We start from the raw sequence: 13,574 nt of genomic DNA, 5'->3' as shown, positions 1-13,574 counted from the left end.
ATCTGAAGAAAGAAAGTCATAAACATCTGGGATGGCATGAAGGCGAGTAAAGCATAAAAGAGTTTTCAGTTTTGGATGGACTATTTCTATAAAAAGTGGCCTCAGAAGGATATGTTAAATATAGAATGTTTCTTTTTTAGTGAAGTGACATGTGGCCAAGTATGGTGACCCATACTCAGAATTAGTGCTCTGCATTTACCCATCCAAAGTGTGCACACACAGCAGTGAACACACACACACCGTGAACACACACCCGGAGCAGTGGGCAGCCATTTATGCTGCGGCGCCCGGGGAGCAGTTGGGGATTCGGTGCCTTGCTCAAGGGCACCTTGTTGTGGTATTGAAGGTCGGAGAGAGCGCTGTACATTCACTCCCCCCACCTACAATCCCTGCCGGTACAAGACTCGAACCCACAACCTTTGGGTTATGAGTCCGACTCTCTAACCATTAGGCCACGACTCCCCCAATGTTCAGGTTCATGATCAGATCAAAGATCATGTATCTATGATTAAAGAATCTATACTTACCCAAAAATGCGTAGAACTGTAGAACTAACAGTCATATGACAAACCAATGACCAGATCAGTATAACTAATTACAGTGAAGAAGACTTGAGAATTTAACTCTTTAACTCATCTACAAGGTATAAATGTACATGTATCTTTCTGTTCAGGAGTCTCTCTTGGTTGTTGTGACCAGTGGGCTCCCGGCCGTGAATAAACTTTTACTCCTGCAAAGAGCAACTTGGGAGTGGTGTCTGGTATATGCTGCACAGCTGAGGAATACAAGGCACCGCAAAGACAGAAGACTATAGAGCCGTTCTAGGGCTGAGGCTAATACTCTGAGTTAGTATTAAAGATCCTGTGTCGGACCAGTGTACAGCTGAGAAAGACGGTGAGAGTGTATAGTTGCTAAAGACCTGTGTGCTCATGTGTGATTGAGGTAGTGATCGTAGCTTCTTGACAGGATGCTGTCACAATACTTCAGGGAAGTACTGTATTGTAAGTATTCGGGGAATTCAGGGATTAGTTCGAGAGACTGTAGTTATTATATTAGCAACTGGTAGTTGTTTGAACTGTCTGTGGTGAAGTCAGATTTGTATTGGGAATTTCCACGACAAGAGCAAGATGTGATACAGAAGCCAGAGACATCATAGAACATTAACTTGTAAAAGGCCACTTTTTGTGTTGTCTATTCCACACCCGTCTGTAACAATAATTCATCTTTTAATTATTAATTTGGTGCATTTAGAGTTTTTTTCTCAGCACTGATATATGGTTATTTGCAACTAATTATATAATTAATGAGCAAAGCATGTAATTATTTAGAGTAAAAAATAATTAATTGACAGTCCTAACTGTTACTCAATATATCATTATACATCAATATGTCACCACTGGATCCACTCCATAGTAAGAGCATCACTACACATGATTTACAATTTACAATTTTTATAGATCTATTTTTAGATTTGTTATATAAAAAAATCATTCCCACCACAACATGAATAATCAAATCTGAGGAAGCTGTGTAATATATTGGCTGAATGCAAATCAAATCAGTGATGACAATTTAAATATGGCAAACTTTTGAAGCCAGAAATTTACCTGATGAAAGTTAAAACTGAAGCTGAAATTTGTGCTTGATGCATGAAAACAACCCTCATTGGTTCTCACACGTCAAAAGCACATTATTTGAGCTTCTATTTATCATATTTAATGTGCAAAAATGTCATCAGTACTTTTCAAGTTGAAATAAAATTGTACGGTGTAAAAAGTACTTTCTTCTTCAGAAATCTAATCAAGTAAAAGTACAAGTAGTGAGTTCAAATTGTACTTGAATTAAGTACAGATACCCCAAAAATTATAGCTACTTAAGTACAGCAATCAAGTATTTTACACCCCTGGTAATAATAATGATAATAGGCTAATAATAACAATTAAAAACAAAATTTCATTCGGACTTAATAGTTCCTTTTGGCTAGCTGAAATGTAGGTTATATAAATGCACTGTAAATATACATGGAATCCTTGACGAGACGCACCCCTATGTTTAGTGTTTTCATGTGTTTTGGATGGATTCGTAAATTGTCTTTACCTTAGATATGTAGATACATATATACATATTACCTGCAGTAGAGTCATTCTCAGGCACGATGTGGCGTTTTCTCAACCGCAGTTGTTTTAATCCTATATTAATCGTATGTTCACTTCTTCCGGTGTTCCTTTTTGGGCCTCAGTTTTTAGGCAACTAAATAAAAGTTATGACTCAAGCAATTTACTAGTTACTAGTCTAAGCAATTTACTCATTATTCTAGAAAAATCTAGGGGGGGAAATGCATAAATTTAATGGAGGTGGTGCCCAGTGCGAAACTGGCTTTGTAAATTTGCGCCCACAAAGTCGAGATGGTCACCTAATGGGACTGATTATTAATCATATTAATCAATCTGTTGTTTTCTTTTTCCTCCATAACATCACAAAAAGAATGAGTGAACATTAAAATGTTGTGCTGATGTTGATATTCACACAGTAATTCCTATACTTCACAGCTGATGTATGTAGACATGATGAATATTCACTTGAGTCATAAATTAATGATTACTTTTAATTTGTTTAGTGTAACAGCCATTACACTTTCCAGAACTTTCTACATCCATTAGCTAACACAGACTGTCAGTTGTTGGGTTTGTTGGTTTTTGACTATGCTTTTACTGTTGATGCAAACACATTAACTTAAAAACCACACTACATTTCAGTGTACATTCCAGATGAGAACTGATGAGCATGCAAACAAGTAAGGGTTGTGACATGTTGAGTTGCTGTTTTCATGACATGATGAATATTCACTTGAGTCATAAATTAATGATTACTTTTAATTTGTTTAATTTGTTTTAAAATGTAGATTTTTTTTATGTTACAACAAACGTGTACAATTAATAATGTTTGTGAAACAAAATACTGTATAAAATAAATGGTGAGCTCAGAACAAACTCAAAAAATATGCATACAAGATAAATACAAATGTAAAAAAGATTTTTACATTTAAGAGGTTTTTTTCATAACTTGTTATTCAAATGCAAATACATATAGAGCAAGCTCAATAACTGTGTCAAAGATACAGTTTCTGTTGTGTTTGGCAAGCAGCACTGTAAAAATATCTCTGTACAAGCAGGTAAACACAGTGATCTGAACAAGGACAAGACAACATAAAATACACACTATTTTAAAGGAACAGATCACCCATGCGTTGTTCCAAAAGTCTCTTCCACGCAACTGCACTGAATAGGAAAATTAAGCATAAAACCTTAAGAAAGAACAAAAAAAGCAACCAGCAGTATCATAAAAATTGGCTGATCAATGAATGAAACATTCAAATCTATTTGTGAATTGGATTAGCTGATTCACTGAAAAGATCTAGCTCAAAAGAATGATTCGTTGATGAAACAGACATTGCTACTTCTTTCACAAATGAGCCAAGGAGAGCTAAGGTGCAGACTATAGTGTTGTGACGTGTAGCCAAGTATGGTGTCCCATATTCGGAATTTAGGCTCTGCATTTAAACCTTCCAAGTGCACACACACAGCAGTGAATAGTGAACACACACCCGGAGCAGTGGGCAACCATTTTTGCTGCGGTGCCCGGGGAGTAGTTGGGGGTTCGGAGACTTGCTCAAGGGTCTTTTTGCTAAAAAGAATATTTGTCAAAATCTGTCCTTTTATATTCCACAGAAGAAAAAGTCCTATGGGTTTGGAACAACACGATGGTGAGTAAATGATGACAGCATTTTCATTTCCGGGCAAACTATTCCATTAAGTTCAACACTACCAAAGGTATGTACACAAGCATTTATGAAAGTCTTGACAAACTAAAACAAAACTTAACGATCTTATGCTGTAATATGTAGTGTATCAGGATTTCATCAGGTACACCACAATGATGAAAGTGAAATAGTGTTTTCTTCCACTCCCCTTTTAATGTGTCTGTTAGTCTGAGCCAGACTCTTCAGAGCTAGGCGGTGTACTGACCACTTCCTCTTCATCATCAGACCCCTGTATAAAAAATAACAGGAACAGAGAATAACAGGAAGACAATGAATACATTTTCATCATCAAAAAGAAAAGATAAAAACATTTTTTTTTTAAAGTGTCTTAAGTAGTCGCAAAAAAAAAAAAAAATTACACACAAATATGTGTTTCATATTAAGGCTATAAAACTAAAACTTGTTTTAATTATTAAAGAACAATCTAAATTTGGAATATTTTTGAATCTAAATGTGAACTAATTCATTTTATTTTATTACATTTATTAAACTGCTCTTTTTTAAATTCCTGTTGAGGTAAATCTCGAAAGAATTCATTAGTTGTGTACCTAAATTTGGATAGAATTTCACATTATGCTTTATTTTACATTCGATATAGTAAGATATAGGCAACATGTGACAGACAAAAAAAATGACTGCTTATTAAGCTGCGGTCATACTAGACTTTGAGCATACAAAATGTCTTTGCACATTGCATCAGTTGTGATATGAATTTGCAGGTTAGAGTTCACCAAACTTGAACTTGGGAACGCAGAGAAATGCGAATCTTCTTTGCCTGAGAATGCATTCCCCATCCCACATTCACATACATATGAATGAACGTCAATGGAATGAAAAGTGACCACCCCTACTGAACATGAGGACTGCTGAGAAGGCGATTGGTGCAAAAACAAAAAAACAAAATTTCTGTTATTCGGGCAATACATAAATTATGACAGTCTACAGCCACCTATAAATTTACCCACCAGTGAAGATACTATGGAAAACACTGTTACTGTAACTAAGTTGATGAATGAAACAGTTTCTATTCCATAAACACATCTGTTATGCGTGTTTTAGTGTGTTACCTTGCGCTTCCTTCCCTTGCCTTTGTCTGACTCTGACGAGCTCTCCTCGCTGGATATGAACTCTCGACTCTTAAAGCTGTCGTTGCCTGTAGCTCGCTCTTTCTCTTTTTCCCTACCACCACCTGACTTCCTTTTCTTCTTTTCTTCATTCTTCCCTCCTTTCTTTTTCCTCTCCCTACAGGAATGAAATGTGGGGAAAACAGTGAGAAATAGCCAGTTACTTAATGCTAAGATCATATTTTGGAACAATGTGATAGTCAGTAAATGACAGAATATTTATTTTTGGCTGAACTGTCCATTCAAAGTGAGGTGCAGGACAAAGTTGTGAACATTTAGAGTACTTTTTTGAGCTGCCTGAGGATCCTCCACCACTCTCCTTGTACTCTCTCATCGCTCGATCATACTCTTTCTTTGCTTCTTCTGCTTTTGCATCCCACACCTGGTGGAAAAACAAGGTGTCAGTTCAAGTTCAAATTGAAACAGAAGGAGAAACAAACTGAAGCATTTAACATTGTTTAAAGTCCAGTATGTCACCTCTTTCTTCTCTTTGCTAAGTTGTTTCCACATTTCCCCAGCCTTTTTGGAGATTTCTGTGACAGAGATGCCCGGGTTCTCTGATTTAATGCGGTCTCTGCTAGAGTTCAGCCAGAGCATGTAGGCACTCATTGGCCTCTTGGGGGCGCTGCTGTCCTTTGCCTTTTTCTACACACAAGAACACAAAAAGTTGCATTGAATTTGAGAGTATAAAAACATACAGAGTAAAAAAAACGAATACCGTCCAGCAACAGCATCTACTTAAAATAAATGTACATAACCAGTGTACAAACTCTGTCACCCATGTTTTATCCTTCCCTCTTCTCTCTTTCTCACCTCTTTCTTTCTTGGTTTTCTTTCTTTTACAAATTTAGCTTTCTTGGTTGGTTTCTTCTTCCGATCGCCATCACTGTCCCCGTCATCAGCGCTGCTTTCACTGGCAGAGGCCTTACTGTCATACCTAACACACAAATATGACAATGATTTATCACCCTTATTTTGTTCAGGTATGAGAAATAGTAATAATAACGTTTGCCTTTGCTAGCACCACTAATTAAAACTGTGTCATATCAACACAAAGCCTCTTACTCCTCTGCGATTTCATCATCTTCTTCTCCAGGATTAAAAGACTCATCTAAAAAAAAAAAGTCAAATGTTAATTTCTCACACAAAACACATTCCCATCAGTTATAATTTATGACATTTAAGCACCTGCACCAACGGGGGGGGGGGGGGGGGGGGGGGGGTCACAATAGGAGTAATTTTATTTCACAATAACAATATATATCACAATATAGTTATTTTTGCTGGAAATAAGATTGTTACAATACCAACATTTTAGATTCCACTGATACTGCACAATTCTTAACACTAATTTTGATATCACAGCAAAAACCAATACTAATCTAATTGACATAAGTAAAAAGTTCTCAAGCTTATAGAAGAATAGTAAATAGTCATCAAAACATTGGGAAGGCTTAAAGACGTCTTAAAATGGCAAGGCTTAAAAACACAACTTATGTGATGGTGCAGCAATACAAAATGACATGAACGCGTAACTGAGACAACAAAATCAAATGAACAAAATCTCTACAGGTTGACAGATTCCTATAGGTTTATTGTGTCTACATCTTGAGGGCTACATTGGGATATAGAATGCAACTGGCATATAGAATGCAAAATATTTTAAATACAAGCATTTCAGTCAAATGTAATTTATGCAATATTTCAAACCTTTAATGCACAGGGAAAATCAACTCACGGCAACAGTTTAAAAGTAGCCCAATTCCGTGGAAAAAAATGCGGACTTCACAACCCTGCATCCAACATGAGCTGCAGGAGTCAGATTTCACTGATCACAGGTCGAGAGTAAGGAGAGATGACTGACAAGACCATTCTCTAGGATTTGCTGCTCAACAGATCCTGAGTTCATTGACAAATATCTTAACTTGTAAGATGTGCTCCTTTTACGCAGAGTACGCGTGATCACAAAATCCAAAGTGACAGTGAACAAGCGAGCACTCAGAGAGTTGCCACTCACCACTTTCGCCCTCTGAGTCGTCACTGTCATTGGCCTCTTCACGGATCTTGCCCTCTTCTTTCATGCGCTCCAGGTATGCATCATGCTGGTCGTCATCTGAGTCACTGTACATGTTATCATTACGTTTCATGCCCTGACAGAGTACAAATTAAAATGATATCAATGCAATATCAAAATGTCATTGCAAAGTTAGTATTTGTAACAAAGCAGACAGAGGAAAGCCCTCTCCAAGCAAAAGATTTCAAACCCACTCATTTTCTCATACTCACCAGCCTCGCTCTCTCTCACACACACACACATTCATATAAGCAATCAGTGTTAACTCATTCAAAAGCACTCCCTTGAGCAACGCTGTCTTCATAGCACACAGAATTATCTAGCATACAAAAGGTTTTCTCATACAATGACCACAAAATTATAATCAGATTTCAGACAAAATACTGTTGTGGTCCTAATGAAAGTCTGTGTGATCTGAACACAGCGTTAAGCTGGTCAAATCATAACCAGCAGTGAGCCACCTTTTTCCACCTTTTGGTGGATGAGACATCTGCTTTAAGCCATCAAAGATAAAAGAGAACACATTTGACACTCGGGATGTGATTGAGACACGCAAACAAACATCATGCAAGCAAGTTATAGGAGCACCGACACCAGACCAAACTGCAGGGCAATACCAACCTTTTTCTACATGAGTACAATACAGACATACACCACAAACACAAAGAGTAGAATAAGTGTCCGTCCACTGTGTGAGGGGTCTATGAACATGTCTAAGTGGATGAATATTATGTACTGCTTGATAGGAAGCAATATGGGCTGTAGACATACCTCTTTGAAGCCTCTGTTCTTGATGCTTAACTTCTTAGCATTGACGAAGTCAAAGAGCTTCCCATATTCCTCCCTGAAAAAGATGGTAGAGGCAGATTAAACATATAGAACAAACAGAGGATGAAGACTATTTTAGAGAGTTAAAGCCTGTTCACACCAAGTACAAAAACTATATTAGCGTCCAAACCAAGGGACAATAAAGGTCTGATGATTGTAAGTGTGTGCTGTGGTTTTGTCGTCTTAAACACTTGAGCTCTTTAAAGTTAGGTGGATTCTGATTGGCTGTCAATGTTTTCATTCATAAGCTGGAAAAAAATAGTTTGGAAAGTGATTCAATCGGTATCGTTCCTCTGTGTTGTTATCATTACAGCTGTGGTGTGGACATCCCTATTAAATGTTTGAATTGAATAACTATCTTTAGTATGTTATAGGGAAATTTTGAATGTTTTAGTGAGTCATGTTTTTCTATAGTAGTTAATTGTGTTGAGTTTTAGGTATGAAACACAGTACGATTACAATGAGAAATGTGCTTGAACAATGAGACTTGTGTGTAGCATTTTTACAAAAAGAACGTAACAGAATGTAGTGCAAGAGTGTGTTAAATTTCCCACAAAAAATGACCTTTCTGTCATTTACGCACCCTCGTGTCTTTCCAAACCCTGATGCCTTGATGTATTGATTCAGTCATAATGTGTGTCAAACTGAAAATACTGTAATGTGTATAAAGTAGCTTTGACTTTTTTCCTTTAACATCTAATGTAGAAGGGGTCAGGTCACTAAAAGAGAGGGGCTCTTTTGCTCCAGTATAAGACATAAACAAATAGAATCACCACAAAGAGGAAGCACAGACTTTCTATGGCAGATGGGGTTAAGTGCTCAAGAACATAATGGCAGGAAGTGCCTTAAAGAAGATATGGACACTGGCCTTCTCATTATTGGTGTGGTCTAGTTCCCACAAAGCTTATGTTCTCGACAATTGGACAAGACAAACATTGGTCTCATGGGTACCTCTCGATGCTGCTGAAGGTGTATTGATTTCCCTGCTTGGTCTCAATCTCGAAATCAAAGGAGCGGGTGGTGGTGGTACCACGAGCAAAGTTCACGCAGGAGATCTCCTCAAAGCGCAGGTGCACTGGGGGCTTGTGCACATAGATGAAACCTCTTTCCAGAGGATACAACAGCCCTGAACTGGCCTTATATGAACATGTTATACACTGAGCACCTGAGTGACTATAGAGAAGAGAGGGAGCGAAAAAGACATTGAGGTGTTTTCACAAAAATACAGACTTCACTGAATTTGTAAAGATATTAATTTTTGTTCTACTACTTAATCCCAGAATATATATTAATGTCTGAAACTTTTTTAAAGGATTTCATACTTTTACAAGGATGCATCAAATCGATCAAATGTGAAAGCAAAGACATTTACATTGTTACAAAAAAAATCGATTTCAAATAAATGATGCCTTTCTATTCATCAAAGAATCCTGAAACAATATATATATTAAGCAGCACAACTCTTTTGAAAATTGAGAATAATGAGAAATGTTTCTTGCGCATGAAAGCAGCATATTAGAATGATTTCTGAAGGATTATGCGACACTGAAGACTGCTGAAAATTCAGCTTTGCCATCACAGGAATAAATGACATTTTAAAACATATTCAAATTTAAAAAACTGAAACATTAAATATAACTGACCACAAACTTTTGAACAGTAGTGTATATGAATCGTTTTTTTAAATTACTGTTAAAAAATAAATCAGTAAGATTTGCTGCAATGGAAGTGTATAAGACATTTTGATGTATATTTTATTATATTTATGTATTTTTATACTCTTTAATGTTTAAAAACATAATATTAACAATATGTAAAAGTATAAAGTATATTGTTTAGTTTAATTGTTATTTAGTATTTTATACTTGTCACAAAATATTTTTGCAATTGTTGTTGAGACTTTTCTTTTCCCGTCTTTTACCGCAACTTTTTTTTGCAATGTATATATGTTTTACCCTTGGAAATTTCCAGGCACTGTGATCTTCCTATTGACCAGGGCCTTCATGACTCTGCTGACCATCTCATAGAGAGAGCCAGACATGTTTTTATGAAGTTTCCCTTCAAAACGTCTCTCCACCTCATCCCTGCAGAATATAAGAGAGAAAAATGGTATTGCTGGATGGCAACACACTTTGAGGAATGAGTGTAAATGATGGCATAACTTTTATTTTTGAGTAACAATTTTGATTGTCCCTGTAATAAGTATACTGAGAGTTGCTTAGGATAGATGCATCTGCTAAATAATTTCTTGCTCTAAATTAGTTTCATAAACCTTGCTGAAGTGAAAGAAAGAGCTTCAGGGAGAGTCTTTTTTGGGGTGACATATAGTAACACTTCACAGAATATAGCTTAACATAACTGCACCTACAAAATTCGTTTTTGGTATCTGCTTTTAGTCTTGGCAGCAAATGTAAACAGTTTATTTCTGACATCCATCTCATCCTTCACCGGAGTCCCTCATTCTCGGTCTCTCTCACTTTAACTCACTCGTTCATATTGAGAGTGAGGCTGATTTCCTCTTCCTTGGAAAACAGAAGAATGAGAAAATGATAGCGGGTTTGACCTTGTTTAATGGGCGGGTCCAGACTGATCTGAAACAGACAAGAGGTCACAAATATTAACATTAACATAGACATCTTATATCAGCACAATTCTCAAATTTAGTACACATCAAAAACAGATCAATGGAATAGACAAAGCCCATTAATACTAGCCCTAAAGATGGATCCAGATAAAAAGAAGAGATAGTTTCACAGACTATGATGCCATACTCACCACAAAGAACATCTGCCGCTGGTCCTTATGAGGCAACAGGAAAAGGCGGAGCACTGTGGTGTATGGGATCTTGTAGTCAAAAGTCTTACCATGCAGATGGAGGAAAGTCGGATAAATACGAATATCGTACCTACAGAGAGCAAAAACCATTAAACGTGGCTAGTTCACACAATATTCTAAGCATAAAACAAAAAGGTGTGATGTTATGTGTTTGTATGTGTACCTGCCCCTAGGTGTGAGGCACTGTAACTCTCTGAAGATACACACAGCATCTCCTGTAGCCTGGATGACATCTGCCTTTGACAGAATGTTCTGAGCAAATGCCTAAAACAGCAGAGAACAGTACTGTGAGCTCATTATTTTTCAGTTCTAGTGGACTTTACGGATGCAAAGATTTTACTTTAGGGCTCGAACTGGTGTCTGTGCAAAAGTTTAGAGAAAAACTGCATAAAAAATAAATAGAAAAATAAGATTAAACTGAACAAGCAAATAAAAAGTTGATTAAAATAATATTATAAATAAATAATGAATAAAGATTTAAATAAATGATACATCTAACGGTGCAGTACTATAAAAAGCAACGTGACAAAAAATAAAGTATTTTCTAAATAATATTTTACTTTATTTTTCTAATTAAATGAAGTTAAATTGGGTTTTTACATTAAATTGTATAGCTTAATTCAGGATGGGTGTCCCTTGCATGAGGATGATCATATTTGGGGACATCTAAAAGATTGAAAGCCCATGCTTTATATGCATGTAATTATTATTACTTTGCAAACTGTGCCATCTGTTGGTCACTGTGAGGTAGTGGCGCACACACAAGCATGCACACTTACCTCCACAGGGTCTGAACCCTCGTCTCCCGTGGTGGGTGGGACGTAGAAGCGCACCTCCATGAGGGATACCTCTGTGTCATCATTCTGATGAAACTCCATAGTGACCTCATTCTTTCCCGTGGCACACTGGGATACACTGGCGAGCGGAATCTCAAATGCAGAACTTTCATTCACCTCAAATGAAAGCAACGGCCCTGAAAAGCCACAGAAGGGCAAAACTTGGATATGGCAATGAAAATACATTTTCAGGCTAAGTTTATCAAAATGCAAAGCTGGTTAGTTATTAACAGTCTCCTATTGTTTCTATTAACTATTATGCATTGATTTATTATTTCTAGTGGTCGACCAATATAGTTTATTAATGGCAGATGGCGATGTGCGCTCAGTAATCTTGTAAATCTGTGTGCACTGGGAATCTTTTTTTTTTTCTTTTTTTTTTTAATAAAAACCAGGTTGTTCTAACTTTACATACAGTACACCGTAAATATGACATAGTACAGTGATGTTGATCATTTAAAAATGCCAAATACTGGCAGATACATAGCGATATATCGCTCAACCACTATTTCTATTATTACTTATACAGTGTCACAAGTCCTCTTCTAATACTGTACTATTCATCCTACAGAGCATAGAAACTTAAAATAAGGGCACTATAAAAAAAATTTTTTTGTACATGTCTCAGAAATGGTGTTGCATCAGGAATGCACTGACCATTAAATTTAGCAGTGCCCCAATTCCAGCCCTTCACACACATATCTTTCTCAATCAGGTCCACTTTGTAGTTGGCTTTGAAGTACTCTGAGATCTTCTCAAGGTCCTGTGCATAAAGAGATGATGGAAAATTTAAGACATGGAACGTGGAGCAAATTGATCTATTTTTATTGAATGTATTTCGTATCTCTGACGCACAGTGTCTTTGAAGCCATCATATTTGTAGATGTTTCCAGTGCTGGTGCACAGTTTGATGCCGTGACCCAGACAGACTCTCCTCCACTGGGCTTGAGTGAGTTCGGGCACCGGAATGCTGTCCACCTTCCCAGTCTTACTGTTTTTATACACCACTGTCTGCTTACTGAAGCGAAGACGCCCATCATTCTGTAGAGAGAGATCAGTCAGACATTTTCTAGAATAACATCTCAAAATAGACACCAGACTGTTGCAGCGTGTACTCACCCAGGTGCCCTTAACCTCCTGATAAATTTCATTGAATTCCAGAGTGTCATTCATGTCAGCCACTCCAGCTTAGACAAGAGTGGACCTGTGACGTTCAAAAGCTGCGACAGCAGAGGTAAAATCATAAATATACATTATACAGTATTCAAATAGATTTTTGTTTTCTCTACATGTGGCATTGTGAATTCGGTTACATTTCAAGAGAATTGATAGAAATCTCCTAATTGGCATTGAGGCGGCACACTTTATTGCAGGGAAATATGTCATCATATTCCTAAACTGTGCAAATTATTTAAAGGAGCGTTTAAAAAAAATGCACCAGTGATGCAGCAGCATTTATAACAATGTAATGACTTATCAGAGCCTGAGCCTCCACAACTGAGTGAAAGAGAAAAAGATCTTCAAGAACTGAAGAAATTTGATCTGGACTGGAAATTCGGACCATGCACAGGTGGGTCATTAATTGTGTACGTTTATGTCTGTATTGTTGTGTGGTTTCTGTAGTCTGTAAAATAATGAAACCCTGAAAATTATCATCTGCATCACATCCAGGTCTTGACATTTTTTAAGATAAAAAAATATTATATTTAATAGTGTGTTTTTGTGTGTGTGTGTGCGCGTGTGTTAGGGATCAGTCGACTGCAGAGGGGAGAGGGCAGCACTGCATGGGCTGAATCCCCCGCAGAGGATTAAAGACATTTTTCTAAAGGAGAGCGCTGAAAGTTGATGTATTTCCTCAGCGACCAGCACGGATCAGCTCCAGGCATGACGAAGCGGATATCGTCCTCTTTTGGAAGGCCAAACAAAGTAGTTTCGCTTTCACAACGAAACACACAGCGCCTTCACGACATGGCGGCGGCGGCAACAATACTACAGCGAGAATAAAAGTTACGCCGCCTTTCTTTGAGTGAACATTTGGGCGGCGTTATGCAAATCTT

General features: G+C 37.3%; 1 protein-coding gene across 2 annotated transcripts; it reads right to left on the bottom strand.

The window, feature by feature from the left end:
* Positions 1–3,731: 3,731 nt before the first annotated feature.
* On the bottom strand, positions 3,732–12,753 carry ssrp1b (structure specific recognition protein 1b). 2 transcript variants are annotated; one of them, XM_016240059.1, is made up of 18 exons: positions 12,637–12,752; positions 12,373–12,558; positions 12,175–12,280; positions 11,461–11,654; positions 10,845–10,945; positions 10,622–10,751; positions 10,334–10,437; positions 9,802–9,930; positions 8,798–9,019; positions 7,790–7,862; positions 7,640–7,645; positions 6,962–7,094; positions 6,010–6,055; positions 5,758–5,881; positions 5,422–5,589; positions 5,229–5,326; positions 4,888–5,062; positions 3,732–4,049 (listed from the first exon to the last, which is right to left on the bottom strand). In XM_016240059.1, the coding sequence occupies exons 1-18, from the start codon at positions 12,688–12,690 to the stop codon at positions 3,984–3,986; spliced, it is 2,115 nt and encodes a 704-aa protein (XP_016095545.1). In that variant the 5' UTR covers positions 12,691–12,752; the 3' UTR covers positions 3,732–3,983. The 2 variants fall into 2 exon arrangements, with proteins under 2 accessions (XP_016095545.1, XP_016095546.1); XM_016240060.1 differs by lacking the exon at positions 7,640–7,645 and having other exon boundaries at positions 12,637–12,753.
* Between the last annotated feature and the right edge of the window lie 821 nt (positions 12,754–13,574).

The sequence above is a fragment of the Sinocyclocheilus grahami genome, unplaced genomic scaffold, assembly GCF_001515645.1.
Source record: "Sinocyclocheilus grahami isolate Dianchi unplaced genomic scaffold, SAMN03320097.WGS_v1.1 scaffold579.1, whole genome shotgun sequence".
Lineage (NCBI taxonomy): Eukaryota > Metazoa > Chordata > Actinopteri > Cypriniformes > Cyprinidae > Sinocyclocheilus > Sinocyclocheilus grahami.
Note: the sequence above shows the minus strand (reverse complement) of the source record. Positions and strands in the feature narration are given on the sequence as shown.

What these genes read in the sequence shown, in the direction of transcription:
- ssrp1b (XM_016240059.1), bottom strand. Translation starts at nt 12,690, where the DNA reads ATGAATGACACTCTGGAATTCAATGAAATTTATCAGGAGGTTAAGGGC. An exon ending in GGGCACTGCTAAATTTAATG is followed by an intron (nt 11,655 to 12,174) that starts GTCAGTGCATTC and finishes GTGGCTTTTCAG; the next exon opens with GGCCGTTGCTTTCATTTGAG. An exon ending in TCCTCAGGCAGCTCAAAAAA is followed by an intron (nt 5,063 to 5,228) that starts GTACTCTAAATG and finishes TCATTCCTGTAG; the next exon opens with GGAGAGGAAAAAGAAAGGAG.